The sequence below is a fragment of the Microtus oregoni genome, unplaced genomic scaffold, assembly GCF_018167655.1.
Source record: "Microtus oregoni isolate MIOR12 unplaced genomic scaffold, Mior012 000051F_ref0000332, whole genome shotgun sequence".
NCBI lineage: Eukaryota > Metazoa > Chordata > Mammalia > Rodentia > Cricetidae > Microtus > Microtus oregoni.
Genome location: NW_024543811.1, coordinates 15,058,233 through 15,078,298, shown reverse-complemented (window position 1 = coordinate 15,078,298; position 20,066 = coordinate 15,058,233). Strand labels below are relative to the sequence as shown.

The window sequence follows — 20,066 nt, the reverse complement described above, 5'->3', positions numbered from 1 at the left end:
TGTTTTCTTTAAGTGGGCACTTAGTGCTATGAACTTTCCTCTTAGGACTGCTTTCATAGTGTCCCATAAGTTTGAGTATGTTGTTTCTTTATTTTCATTGAATTCCAGGAAGACTTTAATTTCTTTCTTTATTTCTTCCTTAATCCAGCTATGGTTCAATTGTTGACTGTTCAGTTTCCATGACTTTGTATGCTTTCTGGGGGTAGCATTATTGTTGAATTCTAACTTTAATCCATGGTGATCTGATAAGACACAGGTGGTTACTAATATTTCTTGTAACTGTGGATGTTTGCTTTGTTACCGACTATGTGGTCGATTTTCGAGAAGGTTCCATGAGCTGCAGAGAAGAAGGTATATTCTTTCCTATTTGGATGGAATGTTCTATAGATGTCTGTTAAGTCCATTTGATTCATTACCTCCACTAATTCTCTTATTTCTCTGTTAGGTTCCTGTCTGATTGACCTGTCCATTGGTGAGATGGCTGCCTTGAATTTTAGCAATGTTTCTTTTATGTACGTGGGTGCTTTTATATTAGGGGCATAGATGTTCAGGATTGAGACTTCATCCTGATGAACTGTTCCTGTTATGAGTATAAAATGCCCCTCTCCATCTCTTCTGATTGATTTAAGTTTAAAGTCAACTTTGTTAGAGATTAGTATGGCCACACCTGCCTGTTTCTTAGGTCCATTTGCTTGATAGGCCTTTTCCCAGCCCTTTACTCTGAGTAGGTGCCTGTCTTTGTGGTTGAGGTGTGTTTCTTGTAAACAGCAGAATGTTGGATCCTGTTTTCTTATCCAATCTCTTAGCCTGTGCCTTTTTATAGGTGAGTTGAGTCCATTGACATTAAGTGATATTAATGACCAGTGGTTGTTAACTCCGGTCATTTTTTTTAGTCGTAGACTTTGTGTGTTTCCCTTCTTTGTTTTGTGTTGGTGAAGGGTCTCTAGATGTCTGAGTTATTGTGGTCAGTGTTGGACTCCTTGGTTAGTGATTTTCCTTCAATTACTTTCTGTAAGGCTGGATTTGTGGCTGCGTATTGCTTAAATTTGTTTTTATCCTGGAAAATTTTATTTTCTCCATTTATAGTGAATGAAAGCTTGGCTGGGTATAGTAATCTGGGCTTGCACCCATGGTCTCTCAGTTTCTGCAGTACATCTATCCAGGACCTTCTGGCTTTCATGGTTTCCATGGAGAAGTCAGGTGTAAGTCTGATAGATTTACCTTTATAAGTAATTTGGCCTTTTTCCTTTGCAGCTCTTAATATTCTTTCCTTATTCTGTATGCTTTGTGTTTTGATAATTATATGGCGAGGGGATGTTTTTTTTTGATCCAGCCTATTCGGTGTTCTGTATGCTTCTTGCACCTTCATAGGAAAATCTTTCCTTAGGTTGGGAAAGTTTTCTTCTATAATTTTATTAAATAGATTTTCTGGACCATTGATCTGCCCTTCTTCTCCTTCTTCTACTCCTATTATTCTTAGGTTTGGTCTTTTTATTGTGTCCCATATTTCCTGAATGTTTTGTGATGAGAGTTTGTTGGACTTGCTGTTTTCTTTGATCAGTGTGTTTATTTTCTCTATGGTATCTTCAGAATCCGAGAGTCTTTCTTCTATCTCTTGTATTCTGCTGGTTATGCTTGTTTCTGTAGTCTCTATTCGTTTACCTAGATTTTCCATGTCCAGACGGCCCTCTGTTTGTGTTTTCTTCTTTGCCTCCATTTCAGTTTTCAGGTCTTGAACTGTTTCCATTATCTGTTTGATTGTTTTTCCTTGGTTTTCTAGGGTATCATTCACTGATTTATTCAATTCTTCAAACTTTCTGTTATATTTCTCATCCATTTCTATAAGGGCGTTTTTTACATGCTGTTTAAGGGTGTCAATCACTTTCATGAAGTCAATCTTTTCTCCTTCCTCTTGATTAAGGGGTTCTTGTCCTCCCGTTGTGAGGTCGCTTGTTTCTGGTAGCTTCATGTTGCTTTTCAGCTTGTTGGGCGAATTCTTGCCTTGAGGTCGGCCCATCTCTTCTTCCAAATGCTCCCTATGGATCTTCTTTTACCGGATTAGGTCTCCTTGCCTACCAAACGCTGTCTCTCCCCAATGTTGGCTCTCCCAATGCTGGGTCTCCTGGCGCCAAAAGATCAGGCCTCCGTGCTGGTTGGGCAGCTCGCAGACAAAGCGCCTACCCCGCTTGGTGCAGGCAGGCCACAGAAACAACGGAACTGCTGCCCGCCCGGGAGCCCCGGATACTCGGACCCAGCGCCCAGATGGGCTGGGCTGGGCGATGCCACGCGCCTAAAGAGGGCAGTGGGGGCGAAGTGGGGAGGGCTCTGGACGGAAGCTGGGTGGGCCAGGAAGAAAGAGGAAGCACCCGGGGAGTAGAGGCCCTGCAGAGAGCCCAAGCAGGACAGGGGGCCAAGAAACCCCCGAGCTCCCCGTCCCAGGCTGGCGCCGTGGGCCAGAAACTCACCCCAATGCTGGGTCTCCTGGCGCCGAAAGATCAGGCCTCCGTGCTGGTTGGGCAGCTCGCAGACAAAGCGCCTACCCCGCTTGGTGCAGGCAGGCCACAGAAACAAAGGAACTGCTGCCCGCCCGGGAGCCCCGGGTACTCGGACCCAGCGCCCAGATAGGCTGCGCTGGGCGATGCCACGCGCCAAAAGAGGGCAGTGGGGGCGAAGTGGGAAGGGCTCTGGACTGAAGCTGGGTGGGCCAGGAAGAAAGAGGCAGCAGAGAGCCCAAGCAGGACAGGGGGCCAAGAAACCCCCGAGCTCCCCGTCCCAGGCTGGCGCCGTGGGCCAGAAACTCACCCCAATGCTGGGTCTCCTGGCGCCGAAAGATCAGGCCTCCGTGCTGGTTGGGCAGCTCGCAGACAAAGCGCCTACCCCGCTTGGTGCAGGCAGGCCACAGAAACAAAGGAACTGCTGCCCCCCTGGGAGCCCCGGGTACTGGGACTCAGCGCCCAGATAGGCTGGGCTGGGCGATGCCACGCGCCAAAAGAGGGCAGTGGGGGCGAAGTGGGGAGGGCTCTGGACGGAAGCTGGGTGGGCCAGGAAGAAAGAGGCAGCACCCGGGGAGTAGAGGCCCTGCAGAGCGACATTTATGATTATTAAAATATGACAAACACTGAAGTCTGAATAAGCATTTTTAAGATTAGACTTTTAAACTCAATCCAGTGAAGAAGGTAGATTAATTACCTAAAGGACCCTTCGCTCACTTCCTCCAAATATAATCCATCATCCCTCTAATAATCCCCATCTTCAGCTCATCCAAAAACAGATCTCCAGCATCTTTCACAACAGCCTTGTGAACATAAAATATTCTAGGGTAGCACTTAACCAAGCAAGTAAAAATTTGTATGATAAAAACTTAAAAGACATTGAAGAAAGAAACTGAAAAAGATATCAGGAGATGGAAAGATCTCTCATGTGCATGGATCCAGAAGATAACAGTGTAAAAAGCAATCTACAGATTTAATGTAATCCCATCAAAATTCCAAAATAATTCTTCACAAATATGGAAAAGATAATCCTCAAAAGGAAACATAAAAATCCCAGGAAGTTATGATAATTCTGAGTAATAAAAGAACTGCCAAGAGAGAGGACCAAAAAGTGAGTAATCACTCACACACAGCTGGACATCCCACTCTGTAAGCCTTCAGTACCTCAATAAAACCCCTGGCCCTGCTCCTGGCCTGGGAAGGAGAAATAAACAAGATCTGAGAAAACTGAAAGCATGGGGATGGGAGAAAAAGTGGAAGGCAGAAGGGAAGGAGGAGAGAAAGGGAATGGGAAGAAGATTTTGAGGGAACTGAATAGTCAAGATGGGGGAAGGAAAGAGACAGAGGGCAAGGTAAGAGATATCTTAATTGAGGGAGTCATTATGGGGATAGCAAGAAAACTAGCACTAGATTCCAGGATCCACAAGAATGATCCCAGGTAAGACCCTGTGCATTATTGAAGAGGGTGCCTGAACTGGCCTTGCCTTGTAGTCAGATTAATGATGATCTTAAATGTCATAAATGTCACCATAGAACTTCCATCCAGCAACTGATGGGAGCAGATGAGGAGAACCACAGCAGAGCACTGGGCTGAGCTCCCAAAGTCCAGCTGAAGAGCAGAAGGAGTGTGAATATGAGCAAAAAGGTCAAGACCATGAGTGGAATAACCAGTGAAACTGCTTACCTAACTTAATGAGAGCTCACCCATTCTGCTCAGAACAGGGAAGGCACCAGCATACAACAAAACTAGGCCTTCAGAATGTGGGTGACTGTTTTATGGATGGGGCAGACTGTAGGATCAGTGACAGTGGGACCAGAATTTATCCCTATTGTTTGAACTGTTTGTTTGGAACCCATTCTCATAGGAGGGAGACCTTTTTCAATCTAGATACAGTAGTGGAATTCCTATGTTCTTCCTCAAAACAATGCGTCTTACCCTCTCTGAAAAGTGGAAACTTGGATTGTTAGGTAAAATGAAAAAAAAAAAAGACAGCTTTTTATTTAGTAAAATAAGAAAGAACTGCCTGAGCTATCACCATCCCAGATTTCATGTTTATTACAGACTTATAAGTAATAAAAAATGAAAAGGCATTTGCACAAAACATATACGTTGACCAGTGGATCAAACCGAAGGCCAACATGAGAATGAAAAAACCCACAGACACCTGATTTTTAATAAAGAAGCTAGAAACATACACTAGAAAAAAAACCAAACAAACTGCACCTTCAACAAAGAGTGCTGATGGAACTGAATGGCTGCATGCAAAAGAATGCAAATAGATCCATACATAACACCATGAACAAAACTCAAACTTCAAAAAGATGAAAGATTAAACTGTATTCCCTGAACCTCAAAGAAGAGAAAATGGGGGTATAGCCTTGAACTCATGGCACACAAAAAAAGGCTTCCTGAACAGAAAGAACACTGTTAACGCAGACTCTTGAGATCAACAATTAATAAATGGGACCTCTGAAGCTGAGAAGCTTCTACACAGCCAGGGGCACTGTCATTTGATCAAAGAGGCAGCCTATATAATGTGAAAAGCTTTTTTCCACAGGTATCTCCTAGGAAAAGGAGATGGGAAGTGTTAAGAGTCAGAGGGGAAGGAGGATACCAGAACAAGGACCTCTAAATCAACATGATCAAAGTTCAAATGAACTCAAGAGTGGAGCAGCATTTTACAGGGCCTGCGGTGGTGTGCACTATGTCCTTTACATTATTTTGTGGGATTAACAAGTAAGAGTATGTATGAATCTGTCTCTGCTTCTTTTATCTTCCTGGGTTAGTTTCCTTCTGTTTCTTTTGTTCAATCCTGATGTGTTGGTTTTGTTTAGTTTATCATAATGTATTGTATTATTATCTCTTAGAGACCTCTTTCTTTCTTAATGAATCGCGATGGATTGTGAGGTGCAGAACCAAGAGCAGAGGTAGGAAACACTCATATCAGAATATATTATGTGAAAAAAAATATTTTCAATAAAAGGATAAAAACAGAAGAGACTTTTGACAATATAATATCCCATCAAATGAAGGTCCCATGATTGTAGTCAACGCACTCTGGAATCAGTTTATAGCTGGCCTTAACTACATTATAGAGTTAAAGACTAGCCAAGCAAACAGCAGTCTGTATCACAAAAACATGGGGGAGTAGTGAGGAATGAACTTCAAAATAGATTAACTGTTACACTTAACAGGTAGTAACAACTTGGAAAAACAAAATAAAAAAATTCTAGTTAAGGGATGAGTGTTTTATTAGACTATAACTAGATATAAAATATTTCCTCAAAGTTCACACTTTTAAAAAAGTAAAATACATTAAAATGTAAATGGCATTCACATTTTGCTAAATAATACTGTAAGAAAATATTAGTTGCAAGTTACTCTTAGATCAAGTTTACAAACCTTGACAAAGGAAGAATAATTCGTTCCCCATGATAATCACTGTCACATTCACTTATGTACTCTCTTAAAACCGTTAGTACACGAACCATCTGAATGGCTTCCTGTCTTGTACAACTAATAGTGTCTTTTTCACTATCCAAAACACACAACATGCCATATGAGGCTTTCAAGCGATCAAAGCATGTCTGAATAAAATCTTCATGGATAGCTACCTGCAAATGTGTCAAACAGAAAACAATACAATAGTTGCTTGTAAAAAAAAATCACCAAACATGACAACAAAAAGCAAAAAAAAAAATTACTTAAAAGCAATTCTCAATTACAATTATAACTAATCACAATAAATACAAGTTGTTTTTTTTTAAAAAAGCCTTAATATGAAACAAAGTAGGGAACACATTAATATTCTCATTAAAAAACTGAATCTTTCTTTCACACTCACACTGAGAATCATGCATGTATACATATACACACACAGAAAAAAGCACAAAAATAAAATGTATAGTTAAAAATAATAATAAAAAAAGAAGCTAGGGTTCGTTCATATGACTACAGTCCCGGGATCCAGAAGGCTGAGAAAAGAGGAATACCATGAATTCAGTAATTCCAGACCAGTCTGGGCTACATACATTATGTGAATCTTTCTCTCACCAAAGCAATTCCCCAAAACAAAAACAAAATAAAAAAGCAACAAAAACAACCGTAGAAATATGTCTTTAGTTAATATTGTACAAATAAAATAACCAATTCCTAATTCATTTTAAGTTTAAAATGGTATTATTACTAATGCTATTTTAATCTGTGAAGTTCTTTCAGTACTTCAATCCTTACCTTATTTGCCTGTAATCTGGGACCGAGATTTGTGTGTATTTCTTTTAGAAGATCTATTGCTCTGTTCGAAATATTGTCATTACTCTTTATCACAACCTAATTTTTAAAATAATAAAATAAATACCATTTAAGATGTAACTTGCCATTTAGAATATTCTCCTTTCCAATAAATAAAAGCTTACATTAATGTGATATAAATTCAAGTTTAAAAAAGGAAATAACACAAAAGATTTTCAGATGATACAATTAGAAAAATTACAATAGTATTATACTGGCAATTTTGTTGCTGAACTAAGACATTTCAAGTTATCAATAAGTCACTACAGAAAACTCACTCCCAGAATTTCTGATATTATTTATTAAAAATGACTTTATTAAAATATACTGTAGATTCCCTGGCTTCAGAGATTTTTTTTCATGAATTATAAATAAAAATTGGAAAAGGAAAAGAGCAAAAACATGTTCTGATTTTCTTTCCTCACTTTCTTTTCCTTTTTATCATTAGGTTCCATTTGCAGATTGCAGTCAGAAGAAAATTTAAACAATTAACCCGAATGTATGAACGATCCTTAAAAACATGACTATATTTAAAATTTGCTTAAGAAATGAGTGATTAAATCCCCAATGAAACTAAGCTACAATAAGAGAGTCTAAGACTGAAATAAATACACTATATCAAAATTGCAAAGTCAGCATTAGAGCATAAAACATTTTTCAGATACTTACTATTGATTTCAAGTGAAACAATTTATATAAAGGTTTTATTATTCACATTTCCTATTAAATCATTTTTCTGCTCTATCATTAATTATGGTACTTAAATATGTATCCATCTTATATAAAAACCGGAGAGACTAACTTTCATGGATGACAACAGGCAAAATATGTTTGCGAGGAAAGTTACATTTACATGAAACCTTTGAAAAGAATATATTTAATGTGAATGCCAAAGAATCACCTGTGTCAGACATAAACTAAGTCCTTTAATTTCTAGGACATATATCCAATCCGTATAAATATACAGAAGAAAATCTATAAAAACATCTGCAATTGTAAAAAACTACTTTAGATACTTTTGCCATAATTTCTCCTCTTTTACTTACCTCCCAAAGGTAATCTAATCCTATTAGGTCTAAATCATCCATCATATAGACTCTTCTTTTTATCATTAATTTCCCTTCTTGACAATTGACAGCCTTGAAAAATCTTTCAAAACACGTTATTCCACTTTCGGTTAATAGAGTCGGATCAAGTTGAAGCACATTACTTTCAAAAAAATCCTGAATAATATCAGGATCTAGGTCTGGATCGTCGCCCATTAACGTGGAAAACCACATAAAACAGGCTTCTCGATCACTAAAGAAAACTGCATTCTTTGCTAAGCAGTTCCATATTTGTTTGGCTTGGAGAGCATAGAGCCAAAGTTGACCATCCTTCAGTAAAAATCTTGAAAAACACATAAGAAACTAATTAGGTTCAAAATGATTTTATTCTCATCAGTACACTGTTTTGACACACAGAACACATAGTAAAATATCTTGAAGACCATACATTCTTTAAAAGTAATACATCTAAACTTACATTCTATTTTTTTCCACATATTTAATGAACGCAACCAGAAACTTTACCTATCTACATGACTCAAAAAGACTTTTGCTTTATTTTAAAATATTACAGCTTTTGAAACAAGTTAGATACCTAAACTGATGTAGGTTTGAGTTTAACAACAAATAGTTCTTATGACTTAAATCGGCTTTAACGCATGACAGTCAGGGTGCACCTTTAATCCCAGCACTTGCGAGGCAGAGGCAGGCGGATCTCTGTGAGTATGAGGACAGCCTGGTCTACAGAAGGAGTTCCAGGACAGCCATGGTTACACAAAGAAACTGTGTCAGAAGAAAAAAATTAAAGCTATTTTAGCAATCTTTACATTGTTGAAATTCTTTAGCCACTACTCAGTCATATTAAACAAAATTATTTACCTATAATTTTAATTTATTTCTATGATTATCCTTTTATGCTCAAAATTTAATTAGCCGAGAAGAACATTTTTAGTTTCAAGACTAAAAAATAATGATAATCATTATTTTAAAAGTTTACTAAACACTTCCTTAAATTCTTAACCTATTCTGAGTATTTCTCAATGAGTATTACATTTTCTTAAAAATCAAAATAAGCAACACCTGCCTTACAAAGTTGCTATGATGACACATCAATAAAAGGCATTAACTCTTAGTTTATTTTCTTTTGAATTAATTATACTGTTAACAGTTTATAGAGCTGCCACAAAGGAATGTCTTCTGATTCTTAACTTTATAGAGCTGATATTTTTAATTCATTTTTCTGATGCTTAGTACCTTACTAAAAGGTAGTGTTCATATAGTTTCTATGTATAGACAGAAAAGCAAACACTTTTAATAAAGTCAAAGTAAACCTAATAAGTGTTTTTTAGCATTATTCAAAATAGGGCCTTACCATGTCATTTTAAAATATTTTAAAACAATAAACCAATTTCCCACACATAAGAAATCAGATGTATTCTGATATTTAAAATTTAAATCAAAATTTAAACCTGTTTTTTAATTTTAAAATGTTAAGCTAAATTACCACAAAGAATCTTATGAACATTTATGGCATAGGGAGGAGGATCAATAGGTAAAGCATTTTGTGTACATACATCAGGGTCTATGTGTGGACCAAATGTTAAATGTAATGATTCAGGCCTGTAACACTGTTAGTGGGGGAACAGACACAGACAGATCTCAGATAAAAAAGAAATGTTTAGTAAAATCCCTAAGAAAAACAAAAAGCAAAAAGGTCAGAGTAATGGAGAAGGCTTACTGGACTCTAATCATAGGCACATATATACTACATATTAAAAAGTACTTAATAATAATGACTATAAAGCAAAATGATATGCAAACTTTGAAAATGTCCTTTTGGGGGGACAATATATTGCTATGGTAGCCAGCTAGTCACCTAATGAAGATTTAGCAAATTGAAATCTTTTATCTGTGCATTAACGAGAACAGCAGTATTGATCAAAACAAACCTGAGGAAATTAAGTCGTTCTTGGACTTCTTGAATATGACTGTATCTACTTCCTAGTCTTACAGTTTGTGGGTCATAGTCTTCATAATCTGCATATTAAAAATACCGTGAAAAAAATACCATGAAATTACATGCATCCACTGCTGAATTTAGCAAAAATACAGAAATAATCACTTTACTTAATAAGTAAGATGTAATACTTCATAATATTTCTATGTGTAGACAGAAAGCCAAAGATTTTTAATTTGTCAAAATATAAACTGCCAAGTGTTTTTTTTTTAAATTTTTGTTTTCTGAGTGAAGGTCTTGCTATGCAGCCCTTGCTGACAACGAATTCAAGACGTATAGACTAGAGAGAGGCTTGCCTTTACCACCAGAGTGTTGAGAAAAAAAGACTTGAACTTTAATCTGCCTAATTGTCAAATGTTATAAAAATCATTTTTCTCTGTAATAATTCTTTCCTTCTGTGCACAGTTATACTTCCCACCACATTTTATTCTGCTATTATAATTTGGAAATTTATATAAAATATTTAGTGTAAAATATGGTATTATTTCATTCACTCCAAAAGGTACAGTAAGAAAAGGCATTAAATTTTATGAAATTACCATAATTATATTTGTCACAAGGGTATGAGCATTAAGCATGGATCAAATATTTTAATGTTATTCTTCCTGTTATGATTATTGACACATGCATTACTAACTAGACCTAAGACAGACTGAAATACTTTCTTTTTCTTAAGAATAAAATCAACAGTATGGATTTCTTTTATTAACAGCATCACATATGTCTCTAGTGTCTATTAAAAGAAAAAATGCATAGTAAAAATTCTAAAGGGGTAGGCATGGTGACATATCTTTATTACCAGCACTCAGGAGATAGTTGTAGGCTGCTATCTGGGAGCTCAATTCCAGATTGATCTACACAGCAAGTTCTAAGTTATCCATAGCTATACAGTGACAGAATATATGAAAACTCCAATCAAATGCGAATGAACCTATCAAGCTCCCCTGAAAGTCATTCTGACAAAAACTAAAGTATCTACTATGATTAAAAAATAATGACCATGCTAATTTATTAATCTTAGATTACAGGAATGCATCAATGATTATAACAGATGAGAAAGATAAAATTAAATTTTTAGAAACTCCAGTGGAGACCAAGGACATCTATCTGGGACAAATGTATACTAATGAAATGAAGCAAACATTCTGATATTACCTCTGTTTTAACACGTAATTTATCTACAATGCAAGTATGTTATTATTCTATAAATGTAAAAACCATAATAATGCTTGAAATAACTTCCATGGTTCTTAGCTGTTCAGTGGGAAAAGGATTAAATCTGCACCAGAGCTCTGAATTTATCGAAACATAAAGAATATAGAAAAATAAAAATGTGAACATTTTTATGATCAGGAGGGATGAACCAGTAATGGGAACAGAATCTGATTATAAAGCAGAGAGAATTACATTGGCTTTGAAATACATACATGGCCTTTTTCCAGACTATCTTGGAAACCTTCACTTCCTGACTAGACATTAGAAATGAAATCATAGGAAAAAAAGATCCAAAATAGTCTACTTTTCAGAAGGAACTTTGTTAGCATTTTGAGGGCTCTTTATACTCAAGTAGGTTTGTGGTAACAGACTAAGAAAAACAGTAAACTTTCACTTGTCTAACTGTTTCTTTTCAAAAGAAATATGCTACAAGGTTTTAATGCATATGTTGCCTTGCTTGTTCAAGCAATCCACTGAGAACCTTTCTATGGCACTGGTCATTTGAATTTGCTTTTATAAGTTCTTTAATGGGAGAAAAGAATTTATCTGTGGAAAAACAGAAGAGGATGCAGAATTCTTACTCTCCTTTCTGTACACCACTGCAATATCTAGTCTCATCTCCAACCCTGGAGTAGACAGTCTGAAGGGGATCCTTCCCACTCTACTTCCATTCTCTTTCCTGTGGACATTCTCAGCCCTCCCTTCTAGTCCAGTCCCATTCCTTTGGGTCAAACTCCAATACCTAGAAACACAATACCTAAAAATTCTATGTGTATTAGAGCTCTCATTTTACAGAAACAGTAACTCCATGGTCAACTTGGCAAAGACCCAATCCTCCCTGTCCTCCACTATGACTTCCTCATTCTCACCTCAGTCAAGTAACACCAAGTTTACAGGTGCCATTCCTCCCATATCAACTGCATTCACTGGAGAATACACTCTTTATAAATGATAGGGTCTACCTAGCCCTTTCAACTCATCTTTCTGAATTATTCTTTTGTCTTTAAGAGCCAATTTGTACAATCCTCTAAGTTCCTTCCCAAAATTTATCTCAGCCTTTTATCTTAGCCCATCTTTATTTCCCTCTGTTATCCACTAACCTGGAAAAGTACTCTCTACCAGGTATTACACAGCCACCATATGTTGTTAAGGTCCAGAAAGAAAACAAGGTACAAATCCACTAACAAAGACAGGAGCAGGTATCAACACCTAGAATCAACTAAATCAATCCAAACCCAGATGTCTACACAACATCACAAAAGGACATATTAACACTCAAGAGAACATGCGTCCATCAAAAACCTAGTACTATAACAGGGCATTAAAATGCACTACCATTGTATAGTTAAATGTAGTCCAGTTATAGTTGAAGCATAAGATATGAATTTCAAAATAAAAATTATGAGTTGAGGATAGTGGAACACATCTTTAATCCTAGCACTCCAGGAGGCAGGGACAAGTGGCAGATCTTTGTGAGTTCAAGGCCCATCTGGTCTACAAATCTAGTTCTATGACAGCTAGTACTGTACAAAGAAACTCTTGGAAGAAAAAAAAGGAAAAAGGAGGAAGAGTAAGAGGAGAAGAAAGAAAAAAGAAAGGAAAAAAGGAAAAAAGAAGGGAGAATTATGAACATGTACAATTATGAACATGTACAAGAACCTTAAAGGTGATAAGAATCATTCCCTTAATAAAGTCTGTGAAAACACAATGGGATGAAATAATGAATATAGTTCAAGACAAGAAAGTAGAAGCAGAATCAATGAAGGCAAGGCAAACTGAAATAAAACTAATAATTAAAATTTGGAAGGCAGACAAAAACTTCAGAGGAAAGCCTCTCCAACACAGAACAAAACATGGAAGACAGAATCTAAGGCACTGAAGAAAGGTAAGAAGAAACAGAAACAACAGCCAAGGAAAATGTTAAGTATAAATATATTCAGGCATAAAACATACAGAAAATCTGAGATACCACAAAAGACCCAATTTACAAACAACAGAAAAAACAGAAGAAACCCAGATCAAAAGTACAGAAAACATTTTCATGAAAATCACAGAAGAAAAATTTTCTGATTTGAAAATAAAGTTGCCTTTCAGGGTACAAGAATAAAGGGCCAGAAAAAATTCTCCACAGTACATAATAATTTAAACACCAAATGTACAGAACAAAGAATGTTCAAAGGTTAAAGTAAAAAGGAAAAGTAACATATAAATGCAGACCTATCAGAATAACACCTGACTTGTCAATGAAGACTCGTAAGAAGCAGAGGGTCTGCATGGTTGTTCTATATTCCAAATTTAACCATACAGAAAGCACTAGAAGAAAACCTGAAGTTCTCACTGACAAAAAAACAGAAAGAATAAATAATTTCTTATCAGAATATTAAATGAGGTAAAAAGAAACAAAAGTCATAACAGTAAAATACCAGAATCAGTTAGTACTGCTCCTTGATAACTCAGTATTAATGATCTCAATTTCCAAATAAAAAGACACACACTAAGAGAGTGGATTAGCAAATAAGATACATGTTTTTACTGCATCAAAGAAATGCATCTTACTTGAAAGGTGAGAGATCACATTAGAATAAAAGAAAATTTATTCCAATGAATTTAGTCCATGAAACAAGTTGCTGCAACCATTTCAATATCTAACAAAATAGACTTCAAACAAAACTTAATCGAAGAGATGCAAAAGGACACAACAGATTCAAAGGAAAAAAATCAAGAGGATACTGCAATTCTTACCATCTATGCATCAAACATAAGGGCACCCAAGTTCATAAAAGAAACACTACTACATTTTAAACCACACATTGAGTTTCATGCAGTGATAGAGCATGACTTCAAAATGCCAATCTCAGCAATAAACATGTCTCTCAAACAAAAACTAAACAGAGAAATCCTGGAGTTAAATAACACCATAAAGATTTAGCAGATATTTATAGAACAATTCATTCAAATACCAGTTATACAGTACACACACATGTATATTGTTCTCAGTGTATCACGAAAGTTTTCCCCAAATTAACCACATATCTGGACACAAAGCAACAGATACAAGAAGAATGAAATAACACTCCGAAATCCTGTCTGACTGTGGCTTAAGCCGGATATCAATGTCAACAGTAACAAAAAAAAAAAAAACAAAAAAAAAAACGACCAAACTCATGGAAACTGACTCACTACAGAATAAAGTCAAGAAAAAAATAAATAAGGAAATTAAAAGCAGAAATGAAAAGAATATCAAAATATACTAAAATCCATTAGAAACAATAAAAACAGTTCTAAGAGGAAAGTTTAGAGTCCTAAGTACCTGCTCTGACACTTGGCACAGTGACAGTCATTTGGAAGAAAGCCTCTGTTGAAAAATGGCTCCATAACATCTGCCTGTAGGTATTTTCTCAACTAATACTGGGGTGTCAGGGGTAGGGCATGGGACACAATCCCATTTGTGAGCTGGTGGCCCTGGGATGAGGAAAGGGGGCTGAAAAGCCAGTAAACAGCTCCCCTCCATGCCTCTACACCAGTACCTGTCCCCAAGTTTCTGTCCTGACTTCCTTCAGTGATGAACAATGATTTGGAAGCGTAGGATAACTAAGATCTTTTCTCCCCAGTTTTCTTTTGGTTAGGTATTTCATCAAAACAATAGTAACCTAAGAAAAGGTCAACATAATAAAACTAGGAGAAGTCTCACAGAAGCTTAAAAACATACCTGAAAGCACTATAACAAAAATAAGAAATAACAGTCAAAAAGAGTAGAAAGCAAGGGGAAAAAGATTAGGATTGAAATCAATAAAATAACAACAAAAACAATACCCCACCTCCCAAAAAGTAAAAGGAAGATGTAGTTCTTTGAGAGAATTCAGTAAGATAGACCATGAGCAAATTAAGAAAGAGAAACCCATCTCGGCACAAGGAGAGCCATCATTGGGCTTGCATCCAGAACCCTCCCCCCTTCTGCCTCCATTCCCGCTTCTGGCACATAAAATCACCCAGCTCAGCCTGTCTGGGCGCTGGGGCCGAATCCTGAGGGCAACCAGGCAAGTAGGAACTCCTTTGTTTCAATAGCCTGCATGCAGCAAGCAAGGTAGGCGCTTTGTTTAAGAGCTACCCAACAAGCACGGAGATCATCACTGGAGCACAAGGAGAGTCATCACTGGGGAGTCCCAACACTGGGATGGTACATCAGTAGGCAAGGAGACCTGATCCTGTAAAAGAAGATCCATAGGGGACAATTCAGAGGAAGAGATGGGCAGGCGCCAATGCAAGAATTCACCCAACAATCTGAAAAACAACACGAAACCACCAGAACCCAGCGACCTCACAACAGGAGGACATGAACACCTTAATCAAGAAGAAGTAGAAAAGATTGACTTTATGAAAGTCATGGATGCCCTTAAACAGCATGTAAAAAAAATGCCCTTAAAGAAATGGATGAGAAGTATAACAGAAAGTTGGAAGAATTGAATGAATCAGTGAATGATACCCTGGGAAACTAAGGAAAAACAATCAAACAAATAATAGAAACAGTTCAAGACTTGAAAACTGAAATGGAGGCAAAGAAGGAAACACAAACAGAGGGCCGGCTGGACATGGAAAATCTAGGTAAACAAATAGAGACTATAGAAACAAGCATAACCAACAGAATACAAGAGATAGAAGAAAGAATCTCGGATTCTGAAGATACCATACAGAAAATAAAAGCACTGATCAATGAAAACAGCAAATCCAACAAACTCTCATCACAAAACATTCAGGAAATATGAAACACAATAAAAAGACCAAACCAAAGAACCAAAGAATAATAAAAGTAGAAGAAGGAGAAGAAGTGCAGCTCAATGGTCCAGAAAATATATTTAATAAAATTATAGAAGAAAACTTTCCCAACGTAAAGAAAGATATAATTATGAAGGATCAAGAAGCATACAGAACACCGAATAGGCTGGATCAAAAAAAAAACTTCCCCTCGCCATATAATAATCAAAACACAAAGCATACAAAATAAAGAAAGAATATTAAGAGCTGCAAAGGAAAATGGCCCAGTTAATTATAAAAAAAACCTATCAGACTTACACCTGACCTCTATGGAAAACATGAAAGCCAGAAGGTCCTTGATAGATGTACTGCAGAAACAAAGGGATCATGGATGCAAGCCCAGACTACTAACCCAGCCAAGCTTTCATTCACTAGAAATGGGGAAAACAAAATTTTCCAGGATAAAAACAAATTTAAACAATACGTAGCCACAAATCCAGCCTTACAGAAAGTAATAGAAGGAAAATCACTAACCAAGGATTCCAACAATGCCCACAATAACTCAGATATCTAGAGACAATTCACCAGCACAACTCAAAGAAGGGAAACACACAAGCTCTAATGCTAAAAAAGTGACCGGAGTTAACAACCACTGGTCATTAATATCACTTAATGTCAATGGACATAACACACCTCTAAAAAGGCACAGGCAAAGAGATTGGATATGAAAACATGATCCAACATTCTGCTGTTTACAAGAAACACACCTCAACCACAAAGACAGGCACCTACTCAGAATAAAGGGATAGGAAAAGGTTTATCAAGCAAATGGACCTAAGAAACAAGCAAGTGTGCCCATTCTAATTTCTAACAAAGTTGACTTCAAACTTAAATCAATCAGAAGAGATAAAAGGGGACATTATATACTCATAACAGGAACAATTCATCAGGATGAAGTCTCAATCCTGAACATCTATGCCCCTAATATAAAAGCACCCACTATGTAAAAGAAACATTACTAAAACTCAAGGCAGTCATCAAACCACACACACTAATATTAGGAGACTTCAACACTCCTCTCTCACCAAAGGACAGGTCAATCAGACAGAAACCTAACAGAGAAATAAGAGGATTAATGGAGGTAATGAATCAAATGGACTTAACAGACTTCTATAGAACATTCCACCCAAATAGGAAAGAATATACCTTCTTCTCTGCAGCTCATGGAACCTTCTCGAGAATTGACCACATACTCGGTAACAAAGCAAGCTTCCACATTTACAAAAAATATTTGTAACCACCTATGTCTTATCAGATCACCATGGATTAAATTTAGAATTCAACAACAATGCTACCCCCAGAAAGCCTACAAACTCATGGAAACTGAACAGTCAACTACTGAACCATACATGGATTAAGGAAGAAATAAGAAAGAAATTAAAGTCTTCCTTGAATTTAATGAAAATAAAGACTCAACATACTCAAACTTATGGGACCCTATGAAAGCAGTCCTAAGAGGAAAGTTCATAGCACTAAGTGCCCACTAAAAGAAAACAGAGAAAGCACACAGTGGAGACTAAACAGCCCACCTGAAAGCTCTAGAAAAAAAAGAAGCAGACTCACCTAGGAGGAGTAGAGGATTGGAAATAATGAAACTGAGGGCTGAAATCAACAAAATAGAAACACAGAAAACAAATCAAAGAATCAATGAAACAAAAAGCTGGTTCCTGGAGGAAATCCACAAGATTGATAAACCCCTATCCAAACTAATCAAACGGCAGAGAGAGAATATGCAAATTAATAAGATCAGAAATGAAAAGGGGGACAGAACCACAGACACAGAGGAAATTCAGAGAATCATTCGATCTTACTACAAAAGCCTGTATGCCACAAAACTGGAAAATGTAAAAGAAATGGACACGTTTTTAGATAAATACCATATACCAAAATTAAAACAGCACCAAGTGAACAATATAGACGAGATCCACGCTTTCAGGGTGGTATGGCGGTAGACCAGGTGAACAATCTAAATAGACCTGTTAGTCTCGAAGAATTAGAAGCTGTTATCAAAAACCTCCCTAACAAAAGAAGCCCAGGACCAGATGGTTTCAATGCGGAATTCTACTAGAACTTCCAAGAAGAGCTAATACCTATACTGCTTAATATATTTCAAAATATAGAAACAGAAGAGTTATTGCCAAATTCCTTTTATGAAGCTACAGTTACTCTGATACCAAAACCACACGAGACTCAACCAAGAAACAGAATTACAGGCCAATCTCACTCATGAACATCGACACAAATATCCTCAACAAAATACTGGCAAACCGAATCCAAGAACACATTAGAAAAATTATCCATTATGATCAAGTAGGCTTCATTCCTGAGATGCAGGGCTGGTTCAACATATGAAAATCTATCAATGTAATCCATCATATAAATAAACTGAAAGAAAAAAAACCATATGATCTTTTCATTAGATGCTGAAAAAGCATTTGACAAAATTCAACATCCCTTTACGATAAAAGTCTTGGAGAGATTAGGGATACAAGGGTCATACCTAAATACAATAAAAGCTAATTACAGCAAGCCACAGCAAACATCAAATTAAACGGAGAGAAACACAAAGCCATCCCACTAAATTCAGGAACATGAAAAGGCTGTCCACACTCTCCATACCTCTTCAATATAGTGCGTTAAGTTTTAGCAATAGCAATAAGACAACATAAGGGGATTAAAGGGATTCGAATTGGAAAGGAAGAAGTTAAACTTTCGTTATTTGCAGATGACATGATAGTGTACATAAGCGACCCCAAAAACTCCACCAAAGAACTTATACAGCTGATAAACACCTTTAGTAATGAGGCAGGATACAAGATCAACACCAAAAAATCAGTGAACCTATTATACACAAAGGATATGGAAGCAGAGAGGGAAATCAGAGAAGCATCACCTTACAAGATAGTCACAAAAAGCAAAAAAAAAAATCTTGGGATAACTCTAACCAACTAAGTGAAAGGTCTATTTGACAAGAACTTTAAAGCATTAAAGAAAGAAATTGAAGAGGATACCAGAAAATGGAAGAATCTCCCTTGCTCTTGGATTGGGAGGATCAACATAGTAAAAATGGCAATTTTACCAAAGGGAATTTATAGATTCAATGCAATCCCCATCAAGATCCCATCATAATTCTTCACAGATCTGGAGTGGACAATAATCAACTTTATATGGAAAAACAAAAAACCCAGGATAGCCAAAACAATCTTATACAATAAAGGAACTTCTGGAGGCATTACCATCCCTGACTTCAAACTCTATTACAGAGCTACAGTAATGGAAACAGCGTGGTACTGGCATAAAATAGAGAAGTCGACCAATGGAATCACATAGAAGATCCGGTTTTTAACCCACAAACCTATGAACACCTCATTTTCAATTAAGGAGCAAAAAGTATGCAATGGAAGAAAGAAAGCATCTTCAATAAAACCACGTGCTGGCATAACTGGATGTCAACCTGTAGAAGAATGCAAATAGACCCATATCTATCACCATACACAAAACTCAAGTCCAAATGGATTAAAGACCTCAATATCAGTCAGAACACAGTGAACCTGATAGAAGAGAAAGTGGGAAGTACCCTACAGCAGATGGGCACAGGAGATCGCTTCCTATGCATAACCCCAGAAGCACAGACAGTAAGGGAAACACTGATTAAATTGGACCTCCCAAAACTGAGAAGCTTCTTAAATCAAAGGACACTGTCACTAAGACAAAAAGGCAACCTACTGACTGGGAGAAGATCTTCACTAATGCCACAACAACGGTCTGATCTCCAAAATATATAAAGAACTCGAGAAACTAGACTTTAAAATGCTAATTAACACAAATAAAAAATGGGGCACTGAACTGAACAAAGAATTCTCAACAGAAGAAGTTCAAATGTCCAAAAGACACTTAAGGTCATGCTCAACCTTCTTTTTTTTTAAAAAACTTTTTTTAACTTTCTTTTTGTTTTATTGAGGAAAAAACAATTTCCGCCTCCTCCCAGACTCCCACTCCTCCCCCCCACTCCTCTCCCCGTCCCCCTACACCTCTCCCCCTCCTTATCAAGTCTGAAGAGCAGTCAAGGTTCCTTGCCCTGCGGAAAGTCCAAAGTCCTTCCCCCCCCACCCCCTCGCCAATCCTGGTCTAGGAAGGTGAACATCCAAACTGGCTAGGCTCCCACAAAGCCAGAACTTGAAGTAGGATCAAAA

At 36.9% G+C, this 20,066-nt stretch overlaps 1 protein-coding gene across 1 annotated transcript in view; it reads right to left on the bottom strand.

Annotated features, from left to right (window-relative positions):
- The window catches only part of LOC121437306 (probable ubiquitin carboxyl-terminal hydrolase FAF-X), a 153,978-nt gene that overhangs the window by 60,095 nt on the left and 73,817 nt on the right, over window positions 1-20,066 (bottom strand). The window contains 4 exon segments of the mRNA XM_041637168.1: window positions 5,896-6,107; window positions 6,727-6,822; window positions 7,830-8,172; window positions 9,779-9,866. Of these exon segments, the coding sequence (XP_041493102.1) occupies window positions 5,896-6,107; window positions 6,727-6,822; window positions 7,830-8,172; window positions 9,779-9,866 (739 nt within the window).